We start from the raw sequence: 23,728 nt of genomic DNA, 5'->3' as shown, positions 1-23,728 counted from the left end.
TTCCAAGCGAATGATTCTACATAATGTAACCAAATTATCATGTAATATGGGATGTATTGTACTAAGCAATTGATTAAGCAGAAAATAAAACTCAGCAGTTTACATCAATTCAAGAAGAAACTAGATCAAGATCATTATTAAGAACGGATTTCACTCTCTATTGATTAAGGCTTACCAAAGCATAACCAAATAACCAATTCAATCATATCTACATATGCAGAAGATTTGGATATAAAATAAGCAAGGAAATTCGTGCAGAACCTTACTACTAATGATAAACCTCATGAAAATCAAGCAACTTCAGGAGATGTATTAAGTTTTGATAACTAAAGGGAAGGGAAGAAAAAACAATCAAAATGCAAGGGAATAGCTTGAATAAACAATTGGTACCTAAACAAATACTGAACTAAAGAACAAATTCTTTACTTCTATATGTGGTAGTAATGCCATACCCATGTAGAAAGACAGCAACAATATCTACTCTTAGATGATTGATTTAGTGGCTGAAAGTTTCACAACTGAATTAAAAATAGCAACAGCAATCAAGTAGCACAGGTTCCCATGAAGTGCATTAAGTGCATTAAGTGACCAAGGAAGTGAATCATAGGCCCCGGATTACTCTAGATTCATAAGCCTAGATCAGGGACAACCTTGTTTGCATTTCTAATAGATTCACTAGGGACAACCAAATCTAATATCTAATAATTAGTAGGAATTATAAAGCAGGCTATCTACTGTGTCCTTTCTATGTATAGTGCATGCAAATACATATTATTTATTTTATCAATTTATATTCAAATTCTGTATAATATAAATATAAATTACAAATTCTATAAGCAACTTACCAAGCGTAACCTCGCTTCTGGAAAGGTGGTGCCTCCTGCAGTGTGAAGAGAAGTACCTCGAGTCGATTTCCTGGCAGCTGTATTTCTCGCCTGTAATTGTCTATACACTACAGGACGCACGGAGATTAGCGGCGGTTTAATTGCCGAATTGCGGCGGTTTGAAACAGCCGCTAAACAGATTGGCAGCGAAACGGGAACCGCAAGGCATAAAGGCGCGGCAATTACACTTTGCGGCGGTTTCCAGCAACCGCTGGCATAACCGCAGCAAATCATGAATTTTGCGGCTAATGGTTTTGCGGCGGTTTATAACCGCCGCTATATCATCCAAGGTGATTTCTCGAGAGTGTTTGCGACAACTACCAACCGCCGCAAATTTAAAACGGTTATTTATCCGCGGCGGTTTAGAACCGCCGCTAGTTGCTATTTTTTTAGAGACGTTATTCGCGGCACTTTAAAACCGCAGCTAGTCTGATTTATTTTATTTAATAATTTACTTTGCTTGATTTTACAAACCTGGATAATTTTTTTATATATTTGAATTTATCTAAACAATGTTATCGTTATTTAATTTTTTTTAAACTTTTTATTTATATTTTATTAATTTTTTCTTTCATCCTTTTTATTTAAATATTATTATACCTTTTTTTATATCTAAAATTCTGCACTATGGAAAAATAGCTCATGAATATTTAACTGCGAAGCAAATTAACATATATATTTTAATAATGTCAATAGAGTATTTTAATAGTCACCCAAAAAGGTAAAGTACTTGGCTAATAATTAATGCTGCATACTTAACATAAACTAAACATATACTGAAAGACAGAGTATCACATATAGCCTAATCTCTATTTTCTGCCATGTCCGTCCAAACAATTCATCCGTGCAGCGATGTCCGGAGGCAGCTCCCCACAATGCTGTTGGACTAGATAACTCAGCACACTCTCTATTGCCTGCCTCTTCGTTTTCTCAGCTTCTAATTCATCCTCCATTGCTTTTCACTTCAAGTTTGCGGTTGTCACCTCCGCCTGTAGTTCACGCAGCATCCTTTGGGTCTCTTCTACTTGAGCTCTATCCACCGGCGGCTGCGAACTCGGACGGAAGAGTTGACTTGGTGTCGGCCCGTGTCCCATCCCACGCACTCTACCCGGGTGCTCTTTACTGAGAGCTTGGGCAAGTGAATCATTTTGTGACAATAATCTTGTAGATTCATCCAGCTGCTCAATCTCATGTATTTTTTCCTGCCAGCATGAATAAAATTACACAATCTCACTAGGCTAATAGCATTCTCAAGACATTCTAATAACTAAACCCAACATGATACAGCATAAATGATTATCTGTACTTACACCAATCTTCCGAGCTTCTTCATGTATATAACTTCCATCAGATCTTTTGTGCTTTAGGATAAATATTTCTCCTTTACCAACTTTCCTCCCTTGCTTTTCTGACTGTGACAATATAATCTATGCCATGAATCTCACTTCTTTAGAGTTTTCCAATAATTCTATGTTGTTTTACTATTTAAATAAATGAACACTAAATGCCAGTTATACTTGACTACAAATTTATATTACCTCTTCTTCTCTTGCCCTAGCCAAGCTTTTAGAACCGCCAGTGTGTGTGTAAAGTTGCTTCTTTTGATTCAGCCTGTTTTGCTTGCATTTCGCCTATTAAAAATCAACAATAAACTGCTGTTCACTAAAGTAATAAATATAATTATGTAGCATATATGCATGCGGGCCCTATTTACATATATAAGTAATTAACAATGTTATTATATTTCTAATATGCAAATACAACCTCTATAAAAAAAGCTTTACCAGGCATCTGTGACAGCCCAATAACAATTATAATATTGCATAAATTATAATAATAGGGGTACTCACATTAAAACAAAAGTCCTATACGGTAACATACAAACAACAAGGTTGTACTAATGAAATTTGGTGTACATCAATCTCATTATCATGCAAGTGTATATTATGATTTTATCCAAACATTCTTACTGGACCCTGACATGTGCTGAGTATATATGTTTATATTAAATTTAATTAAACATGTATATTAAATAACAGGGTTCAAATTCAAATCAACTTTAATAAAACTATTTATATATATCAGATCAGATCAAAAAATGATCAAAATTGCATGTTCAGACTTGAAAGGATTTCATCATAATTAAATTAATGGGGTACCTTTGTCGCAGGATCATTACGATAGTCAATGTACCACTTCCAGTGCTCTCTAGGAATTCCCTCCGGGCGCTTCTCAAGATTCTGCTCAAGTGTCCATAATGGTTTGTAATGGGAGTTATATAGCCTCCCCCTTGTGTCCTTCCAGGACTTTCCCATTTGCTGTAAAAGTGTTTTCTTGATTATACCACTACTATCCTGAAAGTGGAACATCTCCCACGACGACAAAGTTCAGCTGTAAGTAGTTGCAAGTTCTAAGGTTTGATATGATTAAACAACGCCGAAAGTCATTACCTTTATGCAATCATCATAAACCCTATCTTTGCCCTAGACCTTTGCCCAACTCTTTTCACAGATAGGAAATTTGCTATAATCAGAACCCAGCGCTCCTAGAATGCCACTCAACAGGCCAGCTCTATCTCCGACTGCTTGCAGTTCTTCATTGAACCTCAATATGATCTTGCTACCATTAAGAGACTGCTCCATAGCCTCTCTCACACTCATTTTAGCTGGCTTGACAATTCCTTCAGAATCTATAAAAAATTAAAAAAATGGTATTTACATGTTCAACGTGCCCAACATGTAAGCCATACCTAAGTATATCATTAGCTAAGCAATTAAAAAGTTTAATGGTTCAACACCGGTTACCAATGAGATCAACATTCCAAAACTCAGTGGTCTTTCGTCCTTTGCGCTTTTCAGCATCAGAATTCTCTAAAATCCTTTCAATGTGTTCCTCAAACGAATCTACCTCTTGCGCCTCTGAGTCAATGTCTTCATTGCACGGTTCCGTCACTTGTGAACCACTAGCGGCATGTGACACAGGTCTTGGTTCGCTCCTGGGTGGACGAAAGGGTTGCAGAATAGCCCCACTAGAGACACCACCATTATTGGGGGGTGGAGGGATGAGCCAGTCATCGTCATCGGATGGTGGAGACACAGGAGGTGCAGCTATAGGCTGCTGACGCGGTGGCGACACTCTTGCGTTTTTCTTGAAGCGAGCTTTCTTGGGCATCTTAAAATCCTAATGTAAACACATGTAGCATGCCAACATAAACTTTTATCTCATGTTAAAATTATCTACCTCAACAGGCTGGTAAAGGAGCCATCGCGTCTTAGGCTAATAGCATTACTCCCAATATATATACCAGTATATATACGTACATATATTAATTACATTAATATAATCTCTTTTTCCAAATGATCCAGCCATTGCATAAATAAATTACTAGTTTTCTTAATTCTATTGGGACAATGAAACCCAGTACACATAGCATAAATAAATTATGAGTTTTCTTAATTCTCTAATTGCATAAGCCATGTCCAGTACATTAGATTATTAATTACAATTATTAATATTCCTATTTATTACAGTTGCAAACATTCCAGATATTTTTAACTAAGAAACTATACTTAAAATTAACCGCCATCATTAATATTCAGCAAAAGAATTAATTAAGTTAAATTTCCATAAAGTTATTATTCTCTCTTTGCATTAGCACCACTTACTCCATTAGATTCACCACTACCATTACGATTTTTTTATTCATGAAAATAGGCCTAAAATTAATAGCCATCATTACCCCTTGTGAAAAATTAAATCAGAAATTAGATCAAACTAACAAAGGCTAATTATTTAATCCCTTTTTATAGTGACGTTTAAGATATGAACATGCAATCCCCCCTCTCCCCAAAGCCAATTATAATTTATCTGTGAATATTTGTACCCACATAGAAGGGGAGTTAGTGGTAGGTTGAAAAAAATTAAATACGATGGATTGATTGCATGCGAATAGAAAGGGTCAGAATCTCAACGAGCATAAGGGCTCATCCAATATTAGGCACATAAGTATTAGCATGATAGAGGTGGAAGTTGTTACCTTAACGAGGACGACAACCGTGTGGAAGAGGAGTTGACTGATGGTACCGCCGTGAGGGAGCTAAGGGCGCAACAATGCCGACTATGCTGATTTGATCCGACGGCTTGGGGAGTGAAAATAAGGATTCAGTTAGCGTGGGAGTGGGGTTAAGGAGTGACTAGGTATTTAAATATTTAGAATAACCACTTCAAAGTTTGACTTAAGTGTGGGCCTTGAGATATGGAAAGAATAAGATCCTCTGGATATGGGTCAAAGATAGTATACTACTATACTAGTATATTCAAACCCGTTTGACTATTTATAAAAAAAAGGAATGAATGAATTCAATTATAATACTACTCCAATTTCAGTGGTTCCATAATTATAATACATTAATGGTATTCTTTCTTTTGTTATCAAGAAAAAAATATATAAAATAAATAGCTAAAATGATGCTATTGAGAACTCCAAAATAAATGTTTGTAACATTTATCTGTGGATTTATCTATCTATGAAAAAATAGAGCTGTGTTTTTGTTTTAAAATGGGCCCAACCAAAAAGAGAAACAGATTAAGCATCAATAAGCTCTAGAAGAAATTAAATGCAATGTATATTATCAAAAGGGTTAATGAGTGGGAAGTTATCAATGTGCCTAAGTTATAGTGTTGCTATCTGGTGCGCGAAATTGTGAACAATACTTTTCACAACTCTCATAATCCCCGGTCATGAACCCCAAAAACTTGGTGTTCAATACCATGGCATTAACACAACTTCGCACAACTAACCAGCAAGTGCACTGGGTCGTCCAAGTAATAAACCTTACGCGAGTAAGGGTCGATCCCACGGAGATTGTTAGTATGAAGCAAGCTATGGTCATCTTGTAAATCTTAGTCAGGCAAACTCAAATGGATATAATGATGAACGCATAAAAACATAAAGATAAAGATAGAGGTACTTATGTAATTCATTGGTAGGAACTTCAGATAAGCGCATGAAGATGCCTTCCCTTCCGTCTCTCTGCTTTCCTACTGTCTTCATCCAATCCTTCTTACTCCTTTCCATGGCAAGCTTATGTAGGGTTTCACCATTGTCAGTGGCTACCTCCCATCCTCTCAGTGAAAACGTTCCTATGCTCTGTCACAGCATGGCTAATCATCTGTCGGTTCTCGGTCAGGCCGGAATAGAATCTAGCGATTCTTTTGCGTCTGTCACTAACGCCCCGCCTGCTAGGAGTTTGAAGCACGTCACAGTCATTCAATCATTGAATCCTACTCAGAATACCACAGACAAGGTTAGACCTTCCGGATTCTCTTGAATGCCGCCATCAGTTCTAGCCTATACCACGAAGACTCTGATCTCACGGAATGGTTGGCTCGGTTGTCAGGCGAGCACTCGGTTGTCAGGCGATCAACCATGCATCGTGCAATCAGGAATCCAAGAGATATTCACCCAATCGAATGTAGAACGGAGGTGGTTGTCAGTCACACGTTCATAGGTGAGAATGATGATGAGTGTCACGGATCATCACATTCATCAAGTTGAAGAACAAGTGATATCTTAGAACAAGAACAAGCGGAATTGAATGGAAGAACAATAGTAATTGCATTAATACTCGAGGTACAGCAGAGCTCCACACCTTAATCTATGGTGTGTAGAAACTCCACCGTTGAAAATACATAAGAACAAGGTCTAGGCATGGCCGTGAGGCCAGCCTCCTCAACGATCTAAGATAGCATAAAAATGAGGATAGCTACCAAAGTCCCCAAATACAATAGTAAAAGGTCCTACTTATAGAGAACTAGTAGCCTAAGGTTTACAGAGATGAGTAAATGACATAAAAATCCACTTCCGGGCCCACTTGGTGTGTGCTTGGGCTGAGCAATGAAGCATTTTCGTGTAGAGACTCTTCTTGGAGTTAAACGCCAGCTTTAGTGCCAGTTTGGGCGTTTAACTCCCATTTGGGTGCCAGTTCCGGCGTTTAACGCTGGAAATCTTGAAGGTGACTTTGAACGCCGGTTTGGGCCATCAAATCTTGGGCAAAGTATGGACTATCATATATTGCTGGAAAGCCCAGGATGTCTACTTTCCAACGCCGTTGAGAGCGCGCCAATTGGGCTTCTGTAGCTCCAGAAAATCCACTTCGAGTGCAGGGAGGTCAGAATCCAATAGCATCTGCAGTCCTTTTCAGTCTCTGAATCAGATTTTTGCTCAGGTCCCTCAATTTCAGCCAGAAAATACCTGAAATCACAGAAAAACACACAAACTCATAGTAAAGTCCAGAAAAGTGAATTTTAGCTAAAAACTAATAAAAATATACTAAAAACTAACTATATCATACCAAAAAACATACTAAAAACAATGTCAAAAAGCGTACAAATTATCCGCTCATCACAACACCAAACTTAAATTGTTGCTTGCCCTCAAGCAACTGAAAATCAAATAAGATAAAAAGAAGAGAATATGCAATGAGTCCCAAAAACATCTGTGAAGATCAGTATTAATTAGATGAGCGGGGCTTTTAGCTTTTTGCCTCTGAATAGTTTTGGCATCTCACTCTATCCTTTGAAATTCAGAATGATTGGCTTCTTTAGGAACTTAGAATCCAGATAGTGTTATTGATTCTCCTAGTAGAGTATGATGATTCTTGAACATAGCTATTTATTGAGTCTTGGCTGTGGCCCAAAGCACTCTGTCTTCCAGTATTACCACCGGATACATACATGCCACAGACACATAATTGGGTGAACCTTTTCAGATTGTGACTCAGCTTTGCTAGAGTCCCCAACTAGAGGTGTCCAGGGTTCTTAAGCACACTCTTATTGCCTTGGATCACAACTTTATTTCTTTATTTTCTCTCTTTTTTTTCGTTTTCTTTTCTTTTTCTTTTTTTTTTTTTGCTTTTTCTTGCTTCAAGAATCATTTTTATGATTTTTCAGATCCTCAGTAACATGTCTCCTTTTTCATCATTCTTTCAAGAGCCAACATTCATGAACCACAAATTCAAGATACATATGCACTGTTTAAGCATATATTCAGAAAACAAAAATATTGCCACCACATCACAATAATTAAACTGTTATAAAATTCAAAATTCATGCAATTCTTTTTCTTTTTCAATTAAGCACGTTTTTATTTAAGAGAGGTGATGGATTCATAGGACATTCATAACTTTAAGGCATAGACACTAAGACACTAATGATCACAAGACACAAACATGGATAAACATAAGCAAAAAAAAAATTCGAAAAACAGGAAAATAAAGAACAAGAAAATTAAAGAACGGGTCCACCTTAGTAATGGCGGCTCTTTCTTCCTCTTGAAGATCCTATGGAGTGCTTGAGCTCCTCAATATCTCTTCCTTGTCTTTGTTGCTCCTCTCTCATGATTCTTTGATCTTCTCTAATTTCATGGAGGATGATGGAGTGTTCTTGATGCTCCACCCTTAGTTGTCCCATGTTGGAACTCAATTCTCCTAGGGAGGTGTTTAGTTGCTCCCAATAGTTTTGTGGAGGAAAGTGCATCCCTTGAGGAATCTCAGGGATCTCATGATGAGTGGGGTCTCTTGTGTGCTCCATCCTCTTCTTAGTGATGGGCTTGTCCTCATCAATGGGGACGTCTCCCTCTATGTCAACTCCAACTGAATAACAGAGGTGACAAATGAGATGAGGGAAGGCTAACCTTGCTAAGGTAGAGGACTTGTCCGCCACCTTATAGAGTTCTTGGGCTATAACCTCATGAACTTCTATTTCTTCTCCAATCATGATGCTATGGATCATGATAGCCCGGTCTATGGTAACTTCGGACCGGTTGCTAGTAGGAATGATTGAGCGTTGTATAAACTCTAACCATCCTCTAGCCACGGGTTTGAGGTCATGCCTTCTCAATTGAACCGGCTTCCCTCTTGAATCTCTCTTCCATTGGGCGCCCTCTTCACATATGACTGTGAGGACTTGGTCCAACCTTTGATCAAAGTTGACCCTTCTAGTGTAAGGATGTTCATCTCCTTGCATCATGGGCAAATTGAATGCCAACCTTACACTTTCTGGACTAAAATCCAAGTATTTCCCCCGAACCATAGTAAGATAATTCTTTGGATCCGGGTTCATACTTTGATTATGGTTCTTGGTGATCCATGCATTGGCATAGAACTCTTGAACCATCAAGATTCCGACTTGTTGAATGGGGTTGGTAAGAACTTCCCAACCTCTTCTTCGGATCTCATGTCGGATCTCCGGATATTCACCCTTTTTGAGTGAAAAAGGGACCTCGGGGATCACCTTCTTCAAGGCCACAACTTCATAGAAGTGGTCTTGATGCACCCTTGAGATGAATCTCTCCATCTCCCATGACTCGGAGGTGGAAGCTTTTGCCTTCCCTTTCCTCTTTCTAGAGGTTTCTCCGGCCTTGGATGCCATAAATGGTTATGGAAAAACAAAAAGCAATGCTTTTACCACACCAAACTTAAAAGTTTGCTCGTCCTCGAGCAAAAGAAGAAAGAAGAGAGTAGAAGAAGAAGAAGTGAGGGGAAAGGGAATGGCTTTTGTTTTCGGCCAAGAAGGGGAGAAGTGGTGTGTATGTTGTGTGAAAATGAAGGAGTGAAGGAGGGTTTATATAGGAGAAGGAGGGTTTTTGAATTTGAATGGTGAGGTAGGTGGGGTTTTATGAAGGATGGATGTGAGTGGTGAAGAGAAAGATGGGATTTGATAGGTGAAGGATTTTTGGTGAAGAGGTGTTGAGGTGATTGGTGAATGGGTGAAGAAGAGAGAGAGTGGTAGGGTAGGTGGGGATCCTGTGGGGTCCACAGATCCTGAGGTGTCAAGGAAAAGTCATCCCTGCACCAAATAGCAAGAAAAAAAACACGTTTTTAGCCTTTTCTGGCGTTAAACGCCGGGCTGGTGCCCATTTCTGGCGTTTAACGCCAGCTCCTTGCCCTTTTCTGGCGTTTAACGCCAGTCTGGTGCCCCTTTCTGGCGTTAAACGCCAGTCTGGTGCCCCTTTCTGGCGTTAAACGCCCAGAATGGTGCCAGACTGGGTGTTAAACGCCCAACAGCTAGCCTCACTGGCGTTTAAACGCCAGTGGGTTCTTCCTCCAGGGTGTGCTGTTTTTCCTTCTGTTTTTCATTCTGTTTTTGCTTTTTTCATTGATTTTGTGACTTCTTATGATCATCAACCTACAAAAAATATAAAATAACAAAAGAAAATAGTTAATTATAAAACATTGGGTTGCCTCCCAACAAGTGCTTCTTTAATGTCAGTAGCTTGACAGAGGACTCTCATGGAGCCTCACAGATACTCAGAGCCATGTTGGAACCTCCCAACACCAAACTTAGAGTTTGAATGTGGGGGTTCAACACCAAACTTAGAGTTTGGTTGTGGCCTCCCAACACTAAACTTAGAGTTTGACTGTGGGGGCTCTGTTTGGCTCTGCTTTGAGAGAAGCTCTTCATGCTTCCTCTCCATGATGACAGAGGGATATCCTTGAGCCTTAAACACCAAGGATTCTTCATTCACTTGAATGATCAACTCTCCTCTATCAACATCAATTACAGCCTTTGCTGTGGCTAGGAAGGGTCTGCCAAGGATGATGGATTCATCCATGCACTTCCCAGTCTCCAGGACTATGAAATCAGTAGGGATGTAATGGTCTTCAACTTTAACCAGAACATCCTCTACAAGTCCATGGGCTTGTTTTCTTGAGTTGTCTGCCATCTCTAGTGAGATTTTTGCAGCTTGCACCTCAGAGATCCCTAACTTCTCCATTACAGAGAGAGGCATGAGGTTTACACTTGACCCTAAGTCACACAAGGCCTTCTTGAAGGTCATGGTGCCTATGGTACAAGGTGTTGAAAACTTCCCAGGATCCTGTCTCTTTTGAGGCAGTTTCTGCCTAGACAAATTATCCAGTTCCTTGGTGAGCAAAGGAGGTTCATCCTCCCAAGTCTCATTTCCAAATAACTTGTCATTCAACTTCATGATTGCTCCAAGGTATTTAGCAACTTGCTCTTCAGTGACATACTCATCCTCTTCAGAGGAAGAATACTCATCAGAGCTCATGAATGGCAGAAGTAAGTCCAATGGAATCTCTATGGTCTCATTTTGAACCTCAGATTCCCATGGTTCCTCATTGGGGAACTCATTGGAGGTCAGTGGACGTCCATTGAGGTCTTCCTCAGTGGCGTTCACTGCCTTTTCCTCCTCTCCAAATTCGGCCATGTTGATGGCTTTGCACTCTCCTTTTGGATTTTCTTCTGTATTGCTTGGGAGAGTACTAGGAGGGAGTTCAGTAATTTTCTTGCTCAGCTGACCCACTTGTCCCTCCAAGTTTCTAATGGAGGACCTTGTTTCAGTCATGAAACTTTGAGTGGTTTTGATTAGATCAGCGACCATGGTTGCTAAGTCAGAGGTATTCTGCTTAGAACTCTCTGTCTGTTGCTGAGAAGATGATGGAAAAGGCTTGCTATTGCTAAACCTGTTTCTTCCACCGTTATTGTTGTTGAAACCTTGTTGAGGTCTCTGTTGATCCTTCCATGAGAAATTTGGATGATTTCTCCATGAAGGATTATAGGTGTTTCCATAGGGTTCTCCTATGTAATTCACCTCTTCCATTGAAGGGTTCTCAGGATCATAAGCTTCTTCCTCAGATGAAGCTTCCTTAGTACTGCTTGGTGCATTTTGCATTCCAAACAGACTTTGAGAAATCATATTGACTTGTTGAGTCAATATTTTGTTCTGAGCCAAGATGGCATTCAGAGTGTCAATCTCAAGAACTCCTTTCTTCTGACTAGTCCCATTGTTCACAGGATTCCTTTCAGAAGTGTACATGAATTGGTTATTTGCAACCATTTCAATCAGTTCTTGAGCTTCAGTAGGCGTCTTCTTCAGATGAAGAGATCCTCCTGCAGAGCTATCCAAAGACATCTTGGATAGTTCAGAGAGACCATCATAGAAAATACCTATGATGCTCCATTCAGAAAGCATATCAGAAGGACACTTCCTGATTAATTGTTTGTATCTTTCCCAAGCTTCATAGAGGGATTCTCCTTCCTTCTGTCTGAAGGTTTGGACTTCCACTCTAAGCTTACTCAATTTTTGAGGTGGAAAGAACTTTGCCAAGAAGGCATTGACTAGCTTTTCCCAAGAGTCCAGGCTTTCTTTAGGTTGAGAGTCCAACCATGTCCTAGCTCTGTCTCTTACAGCAAAAGGGAATAGCATAAGTCTGTAGACCTCAGGGTCAACCCCATTAGTCTTGACAGTGTCACAGATTTGCAAAAACTCAGCCAAAAACTGATGAGGATCTTCCAGTGGAAGTCCATGGAACTTGCAATTCTGTTGCATTAGAGAAACTAATTGAGGCTTAAGCTCAAAGTTGTTTGCTCCAATGGCAGGGATAGAGATGCTTCTCCCATAGAAATCGGGAGTAGGTGCAGTAAAGTCACCCAGCACCTTCCTTGCATTGTTGGCATTGTTGTTTTCGGCTGCCATGTGTTCTTCTTCTTTGAAGAATTCGGTCAGGTCCTCTAAAGAGAGTTGTGTTTTGGCTTCTCTTAGCTTTCTCTTCAAGGTCCTTTCAGGTTCAGGATCAGCCTCAACAAGAATGCCTTTGTCTTTGCTCCTGCTCATATGAGAGAGAAGAGAACAAGAAAATGTGGAATCCTCTATGTCACAGTATAGAGATTCCTTGAAGTGTCAGAGGAAAAGAAGAGTAGAAGACAGAAGTAGAAAATTCGAACTTATCAAAGAAGATGGAGTTCGAATTTTGCATTAAGGGATATTGTTAGTCCATAAATAGAAGGATGTGAGAAGAAGGGAAGTGATTTTCGAAAATTAAGTAGAAAATTTTGAAAATATTTTTGAAAAACATTACTTAATTTTCGAAAATGAAAGTGGGAAAGAAATAAAGTGTTTTTTGAAAAAGATTTTGAAATTAGAAACCAAAAAGATTTGATTGAAAACTATTTTGAAAAAGATGTGGTTAAGAAAATATGATTGGTTTTAAAAAGATGTGATTGAGAAGATATGATTTGAAAAACATAAAAAAAAAGATTTGATTTTGAAAATTAAAAACTTGGCTAACAAGAAAAGATATGATTCAAACATTAAACCTTTCTCAACAGAAAAGGCAACATACTTGAAATGTTGAATCAAATCATTAATTGATAGCAAGTATCTTTGAAAAAGGAAAGAAATTGATTTTTGAAAAAGATTTGATTGAAAAGATTGATTTTGAAAACATATGATTGAAAAGACATGATTTGAAAAAGATTTGATTTTGAAAAACTTTGAAAACCTGAAAAAAATTGCATTGAAAAACGGAATCTTCCCCCTTGTGCCATCCTGGTGTTAAACGCCCAGAATGGTGCACATTCTGGCGTTTAACGCCCAAAACTATACCTTTTTGGGCGTTAAACGCCCAACCAGGTACCCTGGCTGGCGTTTAAACGCCAGTCTGTCCTTCTTCACTGGGCGTTTTGAACGCCCAGCTTTTTCTGTATAATTCCTCTGCTGTATGTTCTGAATCTTCAATTCTCTGTATCATTGACTTGAGAAGACACAAATTAAAAAATATTTTTGGATTTTTAATAATAAGAACAAATCAAAATGCAACAAGAATTAAATAACAATGCATGCAAGACACCAAACTTAGCAGTTTGTATACTACTGACACTAACAAAATGAAAATGCATATGAGACACACAAAACACTCAAGTCAATTGAATTCAAAGATCAGAGCATGAAAATTATCAAGAATTACTTGAAAATCCTTAATACACATGAATGAATGCATGCAATTGACACTAAACTTAAGATGAGACACTAGACTTAAACAAGAAATTTTTGGTTTTTATGATTTTTTTGATTTTTTTTTGTGTTTTTCGAAAATTAAAAGGAAAAAGGTATCAAAATTCTTAATGAGAATTCCAGGAATTAGTGCAATGCTAGTCTAAGACTCCGGTCCAGGAATTAGACATGGCTTCACAGCCAGCCAAGCTTTCAAAGAAAGCTTCGGTCCAAAATACTAGACATGGCCAAAGGCCAGCCAAGCCTTAGCAGATCACTGCTCCAATAGCAAGATTGATAGAAATCAACAAGCTCTTGTGATGATAAGTTGAAACCTCGGTCCAATGAAATTAGACATGGCTTCACAGCCAGCCAGACTTCAACAAATCATCATGAAACTCTAGAATTCATCTTCAAGAATTTCGAAAAATAAAATACCTAATCTAAGCAACAAGATGAACCGTCAGTTGTCCAAACTCAACAATCCCCGGCAACGGCGCCAAAAACTTGGTGCACGAAATTGTGAACAATACTTTTCACAACTCTCATAATCCCTGGTCATGAACCCCAAAAACTTGGTGTTCAATACCATGGCATTAACACAACTTCGCACAACTAACCAGCAAGTGCACTGGGTCGTCCAAGTAATAAACCTTACGCGAGTAAGGGTCGATCCCACGGAGATTGTTAGTATGAAGCAAGCTATGGTCATCTTGTAAATCTTAGTCAGGCAAACTCAAATGGATATAATGATGAACGCATAAAAACATAAAGATAAAGATAGAGGTACTTATGTAATTCATTGGTAGGAACTTCAGATAAGCGCATGAAGATGCCTTTCCTTCCGTCTCTCTGCTTTCCTACTGTCTTCATCCAATCCTTCTTACTCCTTTCCATGGCAAGCTTATGTAGGGTTTCACCATTGTCAGTGGCTACCTCTCATCCTCTCAGTGAAAACGTTCCTATGCTCTGTCACAGCATGGCTAATCATCTGTTGGTTCTCGGTCAGGCCGGAATAGAATCCAGCGATTCTTTTGCGTCTGTCACTAACGCCCCGCCTGCTAGGAGTTTGAAGCACGTCACAGTCATTCAATCATTGAATCCTACTCAGAATACCACAGACAAGGTTAGACCTTCCGGATTCTTTTGAATGCCGCCATCAGTTCTAGCCTATACCACGAAGACTCTGATCTCACAGAATGGTTGGCTCGGTTGTCAGGCGAGCACTCGGTTGTCAGGCGATCAACCATGCATCGTGCAATCAGGAATCCAAGAGATATTCACCCAATCGAATGTAGAACGGAGGTGGTTGTCAGTCACACGTTCATAGGTGAGAATGATGATGAGTGTCACGGATCATCACATTCATCAAGTTGAAGAACAAGTGATATCTTAGAACAAGAACAAGCGGAATTGAATGGAAGAACAATAGTAATTGCATTAATACTCGAGGTACAGCAGAGCTCCACACCTTAATCTATGGTGTGTAGAAACTCCACCGTTGAAAATACATAAGAACAAGGTCTAGGCATGGCCATGAGGCCAGCCTCCTCAACGATCTAAGATAGCATAAAAATGAGGATAGCTACCAAAGTCCCCAAATACAATAGTAAAAGGTCCTACTTATAGAGAACTAGTAGCCTAAGGTTTACAGAGATGAGTAAATGACATAAAAATCCACTTCCGGGCCCACTTGGTGTGTGCTTGGACTGAGCAATGAAGCATTTTCGTGTAGAGACTCTTCTTGGAGTTAAACGCCAGCTTTAGTGCCAGTTTGGGCGTTTAACTCCCATTTGGGTGCCAGTTCCGGCGTTTAACGCTGGAAATCTTGAAGGTGACTTTGAACGCCGGTTTGGGCCATCAAATCTTGGGCAAAGTATGGACTATCATATATTGCTGGAAAGCCCAGGATGTCTACTTTCCAACGCCGTTGAGAGCGCGCCAATTGGGCTTCTGTAGCTCCAGAAAATCCACTTCGAGTGCAGGGAGGTCAGAATCCAACAGCATCTGCAGTCCTTTTCAGTCTCTGAATCAGATTTTTGCTCAGGTCCCTCAATTTCAGCCAGAAAATACCTGAAATCACAGAAAAACACACAAACTCATAGTAAAGTCCAGAAAAGTGAATTTTAGCTAAAAACTAATAAAAATATACTAAAAACTAACTATATCATACCAAAAACATACTAAAAACAATGCAAAAAAGCGTACAAATTATCCGCTCATCACTATCAATATGATTTATTCACCTTTGATCCAGGAAAGATATAATGATTCATTTTCTATCCTCTTTAAGTGAGTGTGTTGAGGAAGCAGGAGGCACTAGCACATACTTGATTCATTTTCCATGGCATATTTCGAAATATTGTGGGATGAGACCCCTTAAGCTGCTTATTTGAATTATGTAATTGAATATTGGAATTCAAATCTAAAAATGAAATTCTACACCTAATATTTATTGTGAAAACAATTTTCAACATGTAATAAAGAAGTACAAAATAAATTATAACGTTGGTTAAATATCTTTGTATAATAATCTTTAAATAAATATTTAAAACATGGTATCACCAAAATCCGTGTCTTTATCTAAATGACATGTGCACATTCTTGAAAAAAAAGAAAGAGGTGGGAATCTTCAAGATAGTGGTAGAAATAACATCCAAGACATAAAAGGCCCTTAGGGAAATAGACACTGAGAAACATTATTCGACAAGACACCATCACAAGAATACAAACTAGAGATGAATCAAAGTCTCTCGTTCTCGTCTGGTGTCTTATTGAGGTCATAATCTCTCAAACAAGCCTTTTGACGGGTCGAAGAAACCTCATCGGAACTCTTGCTGGGCAGTAGTTCTTCTTCCAGTGAGTCTTGACCTATCTTCCCTATGTCGTCTGTGTCCTCTTGAAGCTTCTCTTCAGATAGTCCTGAAAGTTAGAGCATAACAAATCGCTTGGAATAAAATTACACATTTTATAGATAACAGGGTCAGGTTACTATATTCTGCAAGGCTTGTTTGACTTACGTTTCCAGAGTTTAGTAAGTTTTCTTTCTATGAAAATGAATTCCTGTTTGGACGCAATATCCAGTTCAACCAGGATATTGTTCTCGCATCGGGCCTATATCAGAACAAAGTGAGCATCAAAACAATGGGGCAATCCAAGAGCTAGGGAGACAGTGCCTATGAAATCTGAACTATGGTAACAATTCTCAAAGTTGCTAGAAAGAAGTAGACAAGAAACAAAGATTTTGCTTTAAACAACGAGGCTTTATAAAAGAGTCAATCCATAACATCACAACACACAACAGCAACTGATCAACCTGATTTGTCACAATTTCTAAATGATTTCCCATTTTCACAACACACCAGCATAAACTCAAACCATTGACATCATCAGTACAATTTGGCAATTCAAGTGATAAGAAGAAAGTACATAGGAAAATCTTACTATGTTCAGGGGCAGGGGAAATTTTTGAATCAATTGAAAATGTGATTCGTGTAATTGAAGGAGCAAGAGAGCCTGATCGATATGCCAGAACTCCAAAAGAATGCAAATCAGCAAGTATGACCAAGAAGGAGACAAGAAAAACAGATTTCTATTTAAATAATTAGTTTTTTGAAAAGAGTCAATTAATAGCATGACAGCACAAAAGAATTTATGTACTTGAGAAAGCAGTGGTGAAAGAAAGAATTGATGGCATATATCTAAATATCACATATAAATATAATATAAGTGGTCCCATCTGGGCAAATCATAGATTTAATGTGTAAAAAGACTTTTTACCTTCACCTCCGCCAGTATCCTATGCGAATGTCTCATGTCTGTAGTTGTAAAGAATTCGAAGCCAAATTTCTTCCGGTACTTTGCTCCGAGTTGACACAAATCCTACAACATTACGGGTCATACAAATCATAAGATATTTTTGCTTTGTATTATGTTTACAGGATACTAAACCCACTCAAATAGTTGTCACCGGTAGACGAAGTAAAAGGACCCCTGAGCGGTGGGCCAGATTGACCACGTACCGATATTAGTTCAGTAGGCGCTCTACCAATAGCAACTCCTATGTGCCTGTGTGCGGAGAATGCATCCAACCATGATCTAATAGGCGAATTGTTGAACCATAACTCCCGAGCGAATGATGTTGCGTGCTCAAGGGAAGAGAACGGAGATGCCTCTTGCATCGAGTGGATGAAGTGGAAGCTGCTTGCACAGATAAAGAGCTTGTTCTCCTCCAATTTCCCTGTTAGGTCCCAACACATAAAAGTTGAGCAAGAGAACTCTAAGTATACAAGTCAACGATATCAATTCTCAAGGTACAAACCCATAAAAAAAGCGAAATTAAATAAAAAACAATTAAATAACTCTCTTTATATTGGTGTGCACGTCATATATTGCTAGCCAAATTTATCTATGAATCAGCAGCCTCTTCTCCGGTATCGATGGCATCAGGCGTGGGTTCTTCTAAGTCGCCATCTTTGGTCAATGAAATACCGTCAACATCATGCTTAGACAAATCAGTCAGACTTGGTTGGAGGGAAAGTTCGACCTCACAGTGTTCATTGTATTCACCCATGTCAAACAAATCTCTCGGCTTCACATGGACTACTACACTCCAGTCCTTATCGACTTCATCGTCTACATAGTATACTAGGCGAGCCTCGGATGCGAGAATGTATGGCTCGTCATCTTCACGATCACCAGTGTGTATCGGATTACTAAAGTTGACACAGGTGTGGCCAAAAATGTCTTGTTTTATGCCTCTACCAGGCGTGGTGTCTACCCATATGCATCTAAACAAGGCCACGGAAAACTGACCACTGTAATTCAGCTCAATGATGTCTACCAATCTCCCGTAATACACAACGCCACCAACAGCCATGTTACTGTCACGAGCGCTTGCATAACTTCTAGTGTCAGAAGTGACACAAACCCCGCTATTCTGGGTTCTCATTCCATCCTCTCTTGATAGGGTTCTAAACTTGAATCCATTGACATTGTACGTCGTAAAGCGCCTTGCCTGAATATTGGGGCCACATGCGAGCCACTGCATTTCTCTCGGGTGCATAGTACTTCCCAATGGTATCTACTAATGAAATATACTTTTTTTTTCAGTTAGGTAAAAGAAGGCAAGATACCATCGAAACTAAAAATGGAATAGCCATACAGAAGATTTACCTCATGCTTGAACCACTCGGCGAATTCTCTGTGGACAACCTTGTCAATGTAGGCTTCATTTCTTTTTCCAATACTTCGTAGCTGTCTTTTTCTGCTAGCCCTAAAATCCCTGGACATACCACATGGATTTATTGTCAAATGATTTAACAAATATTGCCTTGGGGTACATCATCAGCCGAGCTGAAATAACTACACTTACTCTAAGAAATTCTCCACCGCTGTGCAATTGACCAATACGTGACGATGTGCTTGGAGTCTCTCGGTTGGTGAAAGATTTATACATGCTGAAGCCCCTACCGCTTTGCCAATCGATGGGAACATGCTTGTAACAGTAACAGTCACATCTTCGCTCGGTCGATCATCAACACGTACTGGTCGATTGATCCTGCTCTCAACATTATCCAGGTATCATGAACAGAAAGTGAGAATCTCATCGAATAAGTAGCCCTCGGCAATCGATCTTTCCGGTGCTGCCCTATTACGCACGTACTGCTTGAGACGACATAGGTACCTTTATGAGCAAGATATGGGTGTTAGGTTGTTCGCTTTCAAAATAATTGCATTGTAAAATTAGTCCTTTTGTTACCTTTCAATTGGATACATCCACCTATAATGCACCGGGCCTCCTAGGCGTACCTCTTCGACCAAATGCACGGTTAGGTGTACCATGACTGTGAAGAAAGATGGTGGAAAAATTATCTCCAGTTGACAAAGAGTGATGACAACATGTTCCTGTAGGAGAGGAAGTTGTTGAGGGTCTATAGATTTACTGCATAGTCGTCGAAAGAAAGATGAGAAATCAGCCAGGACGACTGCCACTGGGGCTTCCAATACATTCCTTGATGCAATTGGGAGAAGATGTTCCATGAGAGTGTGGTTGTCGTGACTTTTCAAGCCGGATAGTTTTCGCTGCTGTAGGTCAACACAACGAGATATGTTGCTCGAATGACCATCTGGGAAGACCACGTTCTTTAAATTCCTAAGAAAGACGTCTTTCTGTGAATTCGACATGGAGAATATTGCAGTGGGATACTTTCCATCTTCTCGAGGCTAGAGTTCATGCCTAATTCCTATCAGTTGGAGGTCTTTTCGAGCTTTGAGGTTGTCCTTGGATTTACCACTGTCATTCAGTATTGTGTTCAGTATGTTGTCGCACACATTTTTCTCTATGTGCATCACGTACATATTGTGATGCAATAAATTATATTCCCAATATGGTAGTTCAAAGAATATACTCCTCTTTTTCCAAGGAGATTCATCTTGTAATGCAACCTGTTGTCCGCGTGCTCTTCTACCGGTAACCGTTTGCCTCTTGCCATGCTTGACATGCACATTATCCAACTGTCTCAAAATATCTCCACCCGAACATGTTACAGGGGGACGTCTGACCTCTACATTGCCATCAAATCTGACCCGGTCATGCCAAAATCTGTGACCTTGACTCAGAAAGCGCCGATGACCCATAAAACACCATTTCTGACTGAAGGTGAGTCGTTTAAGCTCAGCATCTAAGTTGCACGTAGGACAAGCTCTCCCACCGTACGTATTCCACCCAGATAAGTTGCCCAACCCTAGAAAATCACTGATTGTCCACATCAACGCAGCATGCATCTTGAATGTTTTTTTCTCGCTAGTGTCGCACGTATCAACACCACCCCACAACTGCTTCAACTCATCTATCAAGGGCTGTAGGTAGACATCTATGTCATTACCAGGCATCTTGGGACCGGGAATAATCATAGACAGCAAGAAAGAGCTGGGTTTCATACAAATCCATGTGGGTAGGTTATAGGGGATGAGGATCACGGGCCAGATCGAGTACCTTGAGTTGAGATTTCCGAAGGGGTTGAAGCCATCGCTAGCCAAGGCTAAGTGAACATTGCGCGGATCACCACTGAAGTCAGTATATCTTCTATCAAATGCCTTCCATGCCTCTCCGTCCCTTGGATGCCTCAAAAAACCATCTGAGTTAGAACCTTTCTTATGCCACAACATGTCAGTCGATGTCTTACTAGACATGAACATCCGCTGTAGTCGTGGAATAAGGGGAAAGTAACAAAGAACCTTCGCCGCCTGCGGCTTCCCATTCTTCTTAACAACTACATTGATCCGGACAATGGAATTCCTCCTAGTCTTTTGCTTCCACCTCGACGTCCCACATTCCTTGAACCTAGATAGTTCTTGGTTGCTGCCTCGATATAGCATGCAGTCATTCGGACATACATCTATCTTCTTGTACGCAATGCCGAGCTTTCGTATGGTCTTCTTCGCATCGTGGAGTGAGGCCGGAATCTTTGCATGCTCAAAGGCCTCACCTAGTAGCTCTAGTATCATTCTGAAAGCCTTGTCGCTCACTCTGCACAGGCACTTTATATGGTATAGCCTCACTAAGAATGCCAGCTTTGAGAATTTTGCGCATCCCGGATACAATTCCTGCTCTCCATCCTGAAGCAGCTCATCAAAATTACGGGCCGCTTGACTAGGTTCACTGTACAGATACGGCAACTCTTCGGCGTCCCTCCCAAAATCCATGTTGCCTGATTCTTCTTTATTAGGAATGAAACCTGGCAGGTTGAATGCCTCATGAAGCATGTCGCGCATTGGATCTCGGTAGACGCTATCTGGGTCAGCTTCTTGTGTCTCAGTAGATCTCTCTCCTACACGTCTCTCGCCGTGATGTAACCAGAAGGTATACTTAGCAGGAAACGGTCTTAACAGCAGATGATCGTAGGTATCCTCTCTAGATTGGAAAAGCCGAAACCCACACGAAGGACATGGACATTGTATCATCCCATCGGATGATGCATTCGCAAATGCGAAGTCCAAAAATTTGTTCGAGCCGGCCCTATATTCGATACTACCTCGAGGCTTCGAGATCCAACTCTTATCTATATCTACTTTAACGATATCGTATAAACGAATGATAAGTAATCCAAAGGCATATATTAAATTTATCACAGTTATTTAATGGGAGAGTAATAACATATTTTAATTCAATAAGTAATCCTATAGAGAGAATGGGAGCATAACTTGGGAATGAAACAGAGATAAAGGTACTTGTATCCGGGATAATAGATAGCATATAAATGGTAGAAGGAAAGGTTGCTTACTCATGGTCTAATTCTGCACTTGTAAAAAAGTACTGGAAGAAAGAATTTCTGGTTCCAAAGCGAAAAAATGAAATAGAAAAGAAGAGCTTCCTTTGTAAAAAAAAAAGGAGGGGGAGGAACAGAAGTTAGAGTGTAAAAATACAAAAAACAAAAATATAAATAACAGAAAAAAATTGAACAAAAAAATACTGCACTATCGTCTTCCTGAAACGTCATTAGCTAGTCTAATGAATTCAAAATAGTTAGTATTAACTTCCAGCCATTGTTTCCCATCTTCCATATTGCCTTTTTATTTTGCGGTATCCTTGTTTATTAGATGTTCAGGAATACACCCTTGCTAATCAAACTTCTCTATTACGAAATATAAGTTAATATATAGTAAATTAACTTCACGGCATAATTGGAAAATCATATATCTATCCTGAACACAACTCACACTGCTTGATTATAAATAACTAAATCTAAATACTGCTTTACTAAGCTAGCTGAATGTTATAGAGTATAACTTATTAACAGCATAAGAAGTTCCGTTGGATAAGAATAATCACCAGCCAAGATAAACATAAATACATGTACAATCACAGAATATTGCCAAGAATCAGACTTTAGGAGAGTTGCTGATTGACATGACGCAATCACACATTGCTAAGATTTCTATTCATTCCCAATAAGCAAACCAAGCTATAGTACAACATAGAAAGTGGAAATCCTAAAGCCAATTTATTATCGGATGAATCAGGAAATATGAGGCAGGGGAAGAAAATGATGTAATTTTCTAGTAATAATGTACCTGCGTCCTCTTTCGTGCACTCACGCAGGAGGGATTCCAAGTCTTCTCTTCGGTCCTCAACAGAAGCTTTGAATCGTTCTTCAACAGTCTTGACCTTTTTATACCAAATGTGGAATTAGATACCTTGGTAAACATGACAAGTTGGCACAATATATATGTAACATCCACATTGGCACAAGCGTGGCTTTATATATAACTTTCAAACTTATTTCAAACAGAATTATAAGAGGACTATCACGGAAGTTGCATCAATTGAACAGAGCAAGAGGAAACAAAATGTGATTAACAAAACACAAAAGCTAAGTTTGGTAACTAATGAGAAATAAGTAATTGATAAGTGTGTTGGGATGAGAAATAAGTAATAATGAGACACCAGGAACTGAGAAACAAGAATAATAATCTAACATGTGTACTATGCTATATATAATATAATACTTGAGTTCTTTGCAAAGATAACAATCCTACACATATCAAACTTTAGAACTGAAACTTTATCTTCACTTCATTTGGTGAGCTTCTCCATTTACCAATCTCAGTTTATATTGTGAATAACTTTTGTTATGTTAACACTAAACAGAATTCTTGCTTCTTGAATCTTGATTTGGGATAACTTATTAACCAGCCAGTGTTTCTTATTGGTCTAATCTTTACCATTCCATTAAATATACAGCTGCTGCTCATCCAGCCATGTCAGTCTTGACGTTCATGCAATCTGACACGGCCAGTGTTAACCACCACCACCATGAGACAAACTCTTACATGATCAAGTCAATCATTAGAATGAATAAAAAATAAATAAACATTAATGGCATTCGACCAACATGTTAATTAAATTGACAGCAACTCAGACATCTGATCTTCATTATCACCCCATGATTTAATTCTCTATTAAATAATTACTCATTCTTTGATCACACCATAATGTTGAAGCTTTAGGTGACACGTATTATAATAAATCATGTGAGGTTTTCTAATT

At 39.2% G+C, this 23,728-nt stretch overlaps 2 protein-coding genes and 1 non-coding gene across 7 annotated transcripts; 1 reads left to right on the top strand and 2 right to left on the bottom strand.

Moving 5' to 3' along the window:
* Positions 1-1,513: 1,513 nt before the first annotated feature.
* LOC112790255 (uncharacterized) lies at positions 1,514-23,022 on the bottom strand. Of its 5 annotated transcripts, none has more exons than XM_072232793.1 (6): positions 4,921-5,056; positions 3,335-4,064; positions 3,044-3,238; positions 2,423-2,515; positions 2,195-2,296; positions 1,514-2,086 (listed from the first exon to the last, which is right to left on the bottom strand). In XM_072232793.1, the coding sequence occupies exons 3-6, from the start codon at positions 3,197-3,199 to the stop codon at positions 1,844-1,846; spliced, it is 594 nt and encodes a 197-aa protein (XP_072088894.1). In that variant the 5' UTR covers positions 3,200-3,238; positions 3,335-4,064; positions 4,921-5,056; the 3' UTR covers positions 1,514-1,843. The 5 variants fall into 5 exon arrangements, with proteins under 5 accessions (XP_072088894.1, XP_025688353.1, XP_072088893.1 ...); XM_025832568.3 differs by having other exon boundaries at positions 1,531-2,086; positions 3,044-3,573; positions 3,689-4,064; positions 4,921-5,055; XM_072232792.1 differs by lacking the exons at positions 1,514-2,086; positions 4,921-5,056 and adding an exon at positions 22,753-23,022 and having other exon boundaries at positions 2,205-2,296; positions 3,335-3,573; positions 3,689-4,064.
* LOC112792881 (small nucleolar RNA R71) lies at positions 11,872-11,979 on the top strand. Its single transcript, XR_003197601.1, has one exon. It is a non-coding gene; the product is annotated as a small nucleolar RNA R71 (small nucleolar RNA).
* LOC112776147 (uric acid degradation bifunctional protein TTL-like) lies at positions 16,291-17,936 on the bottom strand. The gene is made up of 4 exons (XM_072233751.1): positions 17,700-17,936; positions 17,458-17,559; positions 16,698-16,791; positions 16,291-16,599 (listed from the first exon to the last, which is right to left on the bottom strand). The coding sequence occupies exons 1-4, from the start codon at positions 17,934-17,936 to the stop codon at positions 16,421-16,423; spliced, it is 612 nt and encodes a 203-aa protein (XP_072089852.1). The 3' UTR covers positions 16,291-16,420.
* Positions 23,023-23,728: the final 706 nt, after the last annotated feature.

This window comes from Arachis hypogaea, chromosome 3 (genome assembly GCF_003086295.3).
Source record: "Arachis hypogaea cultivar Tifrunner chromosome 3, arahy.Tifrunner.gnm2.J5K5, whole genome shotgun sequence".
NCBI lineage: Eukaryota > Viridiplantae > Streptophyta > Magnoliopsida > Fabales > Fabaceae > Arachis > Arachis hypogaea.
Note: the sequence above shows the minus strand (reverse complement) of the source record. Positions and strands in the feature narration are given on the sequence as shown.

What these genes read in the sequence shown, in the direction of transcription:
- LOC112776147 (XM_072233751.1), bottom strand. Translation starts at nt 17,936, where the DNA reads ATGTGTTGGGACCTAACAGGGAAATTGGAGGAGAACAAGCTCTTTATC. An exon ending in GGATACTGGCGGAGGTGAAG is followed by an intron (nt 16,792 to 17,457) that starts GTAAAAAGTCTT and finishes GTTCTGATATAG; the next exon opens with GCCCGATGCGAGAACAATAT. An exon ending in ACTTACTAAACTCTGGAAAC is followed by an intron (nt 16,600 to 16,697) that starts GTAAGTCAAACA and finishes TCTAACTTTCAG; the next exon opens with GACTATCTGAAGAGAAGCTT.
- LOC112790255 (XM_072232791.1), bottom strand. Translation starts at nt 22,887, where the DNA reads ATGTTTACCAAGGTATCTAATTCCACATTTGGTATAAAAAGGTCAAGA. An exon ending in GTGCACGAAAGAGGACGCAG is followed by an intron (nt 4,065 to 22,752) that starts GTACATTATTAC and finishes TGTTTACATTAG; the next exon opens with GATTTTAAGATGCCCAAGAA. An exon ending in TTGGAATGTTGATCTCATTG is followed by an intron (nt 3,574 to 3,688) that starts GTAACCGGTGTT and finishes AATTTTTTATAG; the next exon opens with ATTCTGAAGGAATTGTCAAG.